At 41.6% G+C, this 3,942-nt stretch overlaps 1 protein-coding gene across 1 annotated transcript; it reads left to right on the forward strand.

Annotated features, from left to right (window-relative positions):
• On the forward strand, nt 1-936 carry LOC116599472 (olfactory receptor 4D11). Its single transcript, XM_032359326.1, has one exon. It carries the CDS (start codon nt 1-3, stop codon nt 934-936), a length of 936 nt encoding a protein of 311 aa, XP_032215217.1.
• Nucleotides 937-3,942: the final 3,006 nt, after the last annotated feature.

Below are 3,942 nucleotides of genomic sequence, written 5' to 3' on the forward strand. Positions count from 1 at the left end.
ATGGAGTTGGGAAATAGCACAAGGGTAAAAGAATTTATATTTCTGGGACTTACTCAGTCCCAAGACCTGAGTTTGGTCTTATTTCTTTCTTTGTGTTTGGTGTACATGATAACTCTTCTGGGAAACCTCCTCATCATGGTCACTGTGACCTGTGAGTCCCGCCTTCACACCCCCATGTACTTCCTGCTCCGCAATCTAGCCGTGCTTGACATCTGCTTCTCTTCCATCACTGCTCCCAAGGTTCTCATAGACCTTCTGTCGAAGATAAAGACCATCTCCTATACAAGCTGCATGACACAGATGTTCTTCTTCCACCTTCTCGGTGGGGCAGACATTTTTTCTCTCTCTGTCATGGCCTTCGATCGCTACATGGCCATCTCCAAGCCTCTGCACTACGTGACCATCATGAGTAGGGGGCGATGCACTGCCCTCATTGTGGCCTCCTGGGTGGGGGGCTTTGTCCACTCCATCGTGCAGATTTCCCTGTTGCTGCCCCTCCCCTTCTGTGGACCCAACATTCTTGACACTTTCTACTGCGATGTCCCCCAGGTACTCAAACTCGCCTGTACAGACACCTTTGCACTTGAGCTCCTGATGATTTCCAACAATGGCTTAGTCACTACCCTGTGGTTTATTTTCCTGCTTGTGTCTTACACTGTCATCTTAATGATGCTGAGGTCTCACACTGGGGAGGGGAGGAGGAAAGCCATCTCCACCTGCACCTCCCACATTATTGTGGTGACTCTGCACTTTGTGCCCTGTATCTATGTCTATGCCCGGCCCTTCAAAGCCCTCCCCTCAGATAAAGCCATTTCTGTCACCTTCACTGTCATCTCCCCACTGCTGAACCCTCTGATCTACACCCTGAGGAACCAGGAAATGAAGTCAGCCATGAGGAGACTGAGGAGAAGACTCATGCCTTTCATGATGGAATAGTGTAAGAATCTTCAACTTATTCATCACCAAGGACTCCTTCCATTATTTTTTCTATAGAGTCATATTTATATACTTGAATATATTGTCAATAAATCAACTATACTTACTAGATAACAATTTATTTTCCTATTTAAGTTAATAGATTACTAATGACTCAAGCTTCTGGTAAGCATAAAGTGATTATTATTGTGAGACTGAACTGATTGTGTATTTTTATTCGAGGACAACTACATGGCAGGTAAAGAAATTGATTGAATCCTTTTTCAAGAGGCAAGTTAGGGGCGCCTGGGTGGCTCAGTGGGTTAAGCCTCTGCCTTCAGCTCAGGTCATGATCTCAGGGTCCTGGGATCCAGCCCTGCAGCCAGCCCTGCAGCCAGCCCTGCATCTGGCTCTCTGTTCAGCAGGAAGCCTGCTTCCCCCTTCCCCTGCCTACTTGTGATTTTTCTTTCTCTCTGTCAAATAAATAAATAAAATCTTTTTAAAATTATAATAATAATTAAAAATTATAAATTATTTTTAAAAAAGAGGTAAGTTAATAGAAGCCTAGACATGAATGATTTGCTCAAGATCTTATATCAAATAAATTGTAGAGATCAGTCTTCAGACACCTAATCTGTTGCTCTTCCTTCACATGGCTGCAATGTGTTAATTACTAGAACTGTCTATACCAAACTACAATCCTGTTCTAGGAAAGATCTTATGATCAGTGCTTCTGTAGTACACATATATGGATACATACGGCCTATCACAGAGTAAGAAATTTTCTCAGCCCAGTTAAACTCCATATGGGCTCCTGACCTTTTGAGAACCTCAACAGTACATAATGGTTGTCCTCCTAGATTCCTATCAGTAATGAAGAACTTGGGAAGCTTTCCCCTTATGTCCTAAAAGGATTTATCTCATGCAGAACCAGACGTGCCAGATTCACATCTCAAGATTCACATTCTCAATGTTCTAAATTTAGACAAAGGCAGAACCTCAGGGATCCTACATGAAAAGCAACCCATTTTCACTACTGAAGAACTGATTTTCCAGTCTCAGATTAGCTTCACCTTGGAGGATTTACGTTCTTGCCCCCAGGGAGGAAGAGAGGAGGTGTTAAAGAAGGTAAAATTCTAATCTGTCTATTTTTCAGTCTGTTGGTGTTTGGGAAGAGGTGGTACAGGTTAGTGTTTTATCTGGAAAAGCCTGGTAAAGAAGTAAAGTAAAAAGTAAGTATTGTGACCTGGATCCAATGTTTATCTCTGCTATCCATCAGCTGTGTAATCTTGAGCAAATTATCTTGTCTCTCCATAGGTTATAGTTCACTATACAAAGATACTTATATTATGCATCTCATGGAGTCACTGGTAAGGTTAAAAGGAGATGACATGTGTGAAACACACAATGCCTGGCAGATAGGAAATGTTCAGTGCAAGGCAAATGTCATTCTCAATGTCACCCTTACTGCTCTGCCTAACACACATTCAACCTCCCATTAGCCTCTTCTCTTATATGGCCCATATTCCTCATTATTAGGGGGGGAAAACCTGATGGGATAAAAAACAAAGGGATGTACATTGAATTCAAAACATCTCTCATCTTAAAATTTCTGGCTTCCTGTCACCACAAAAGCTTAAATAGACACTCTACCGCTGATAAGTTGCAAGGCTAAAGAGTTTCAGATCAAAAGAAGATAATGAGCCAAAGATAAACCTTAGCTTTGAAAGTGAGATAAGGGACCAGACCAAAAAGTCAGAGTCATTAGGACAGAAAAGAGCCGGAGGAGAGTTAGCCAAAGGGAGTTGAGTGTTGAGGACAGACTTCAGTTTTATCTGTCATCAGATCTGGGCTGGCCCTATAAGCATTCACTAACTAACTGGCTCAATTGTTTGCCATTTCCTGTCACCTGATCAATCAATTCTAAATTTGACAATATTAACCTACATCCTCTAGCATGAAAATTCCAAGAATAATTCATACTGGTCAAGTCACCATTCATAGTCCTGCTCCATTACTCAGGTAGCTCTGTTCTCAACAGCCCTTAGGCTTTTCCTTATGAAACTGCTTATAAAAGATACACACCACATGCCACTTTATAGTCCGTTTCATGCAAATGTGTCCTTTCCTTTCCACCTTATCTCTGGTGACTCACTCAAATCAGATTGTTATCACTATGTCAGAATTGGATGGCACCAAAGAGATATGGGGTCTGAATCATTGTATTGCAGAAGCATAATCCCCAAGGGCAAGAACCCAGAAACCGCTGCCACACCATTGCTCCTGACACCTCCTCAAACCATGTCAAAATGCACAACATAACCTGATCAGTAATTCAGAGGAAGGGGAAAGCAACAGCATTTGATGACACGAACATACGTCATTTACCTGAATGACATCAAATCACAGCTTGGACTGCAGGTTTTCCATTTAAATCAGTTTTTATTATTTCTTAAGTTCTACCACTAAGAACCATAGAAAATTTAACAGACTCTGGGCATACATATAGCTTTCAAATTACCCTTTCTCGCGTTGTTCCCTGAATCAAACACGTTAGTGATAAACATCTCTGGGTAGCCATGAACCGAATAACATAAAATGATGTTGAAGTAACTAAACTGATGAGTATCAAGAGCTGTCACTGTGATACCTCCTTAGGTTTTAAGTGAACTAGGAACCTCAGACATGTAGTAGATTAAAGTAATCGCATGGGGTGGGGTGAGGGGGTGCCCTTGTCTGGCTCAGTTGGCAGAACACGTGACTCTTGACCTTGGACTCGTGAGTCTGAACCCCACATTGGGTGTAGAGATTACTTAAAAATAAAATTGTTCTTAAAAATTAAAGTAATCATACAGGGGCAATGTATATATTGTATTAAACAGAAACTGCACAGATAAATCTACACTGTCCAGTCTCTGAGAGTTGCCCTATCAGTAGTCACAGGGCTTTGATTTTTCTATGGAGGCTCTTTTACTTAAGTTTCATTTCCCAGCTGATTGCAAGCTAATGGATTTTGGTCAGGAGGAA

The sequence above is a fragment of the Mustela erminea genome, chromosome 9, assembly GCF_009829155.1.
Source record: "Mustela erminea isolate mMusErm1 chromosome 9, mMusErm1.Pri, whole genome shotgun sequence".
NCBI lineage: Eukaryota > Metazoa > Chordata > Mammalia > Carnivora > Mustelidae > Mustela > Mustela erminea.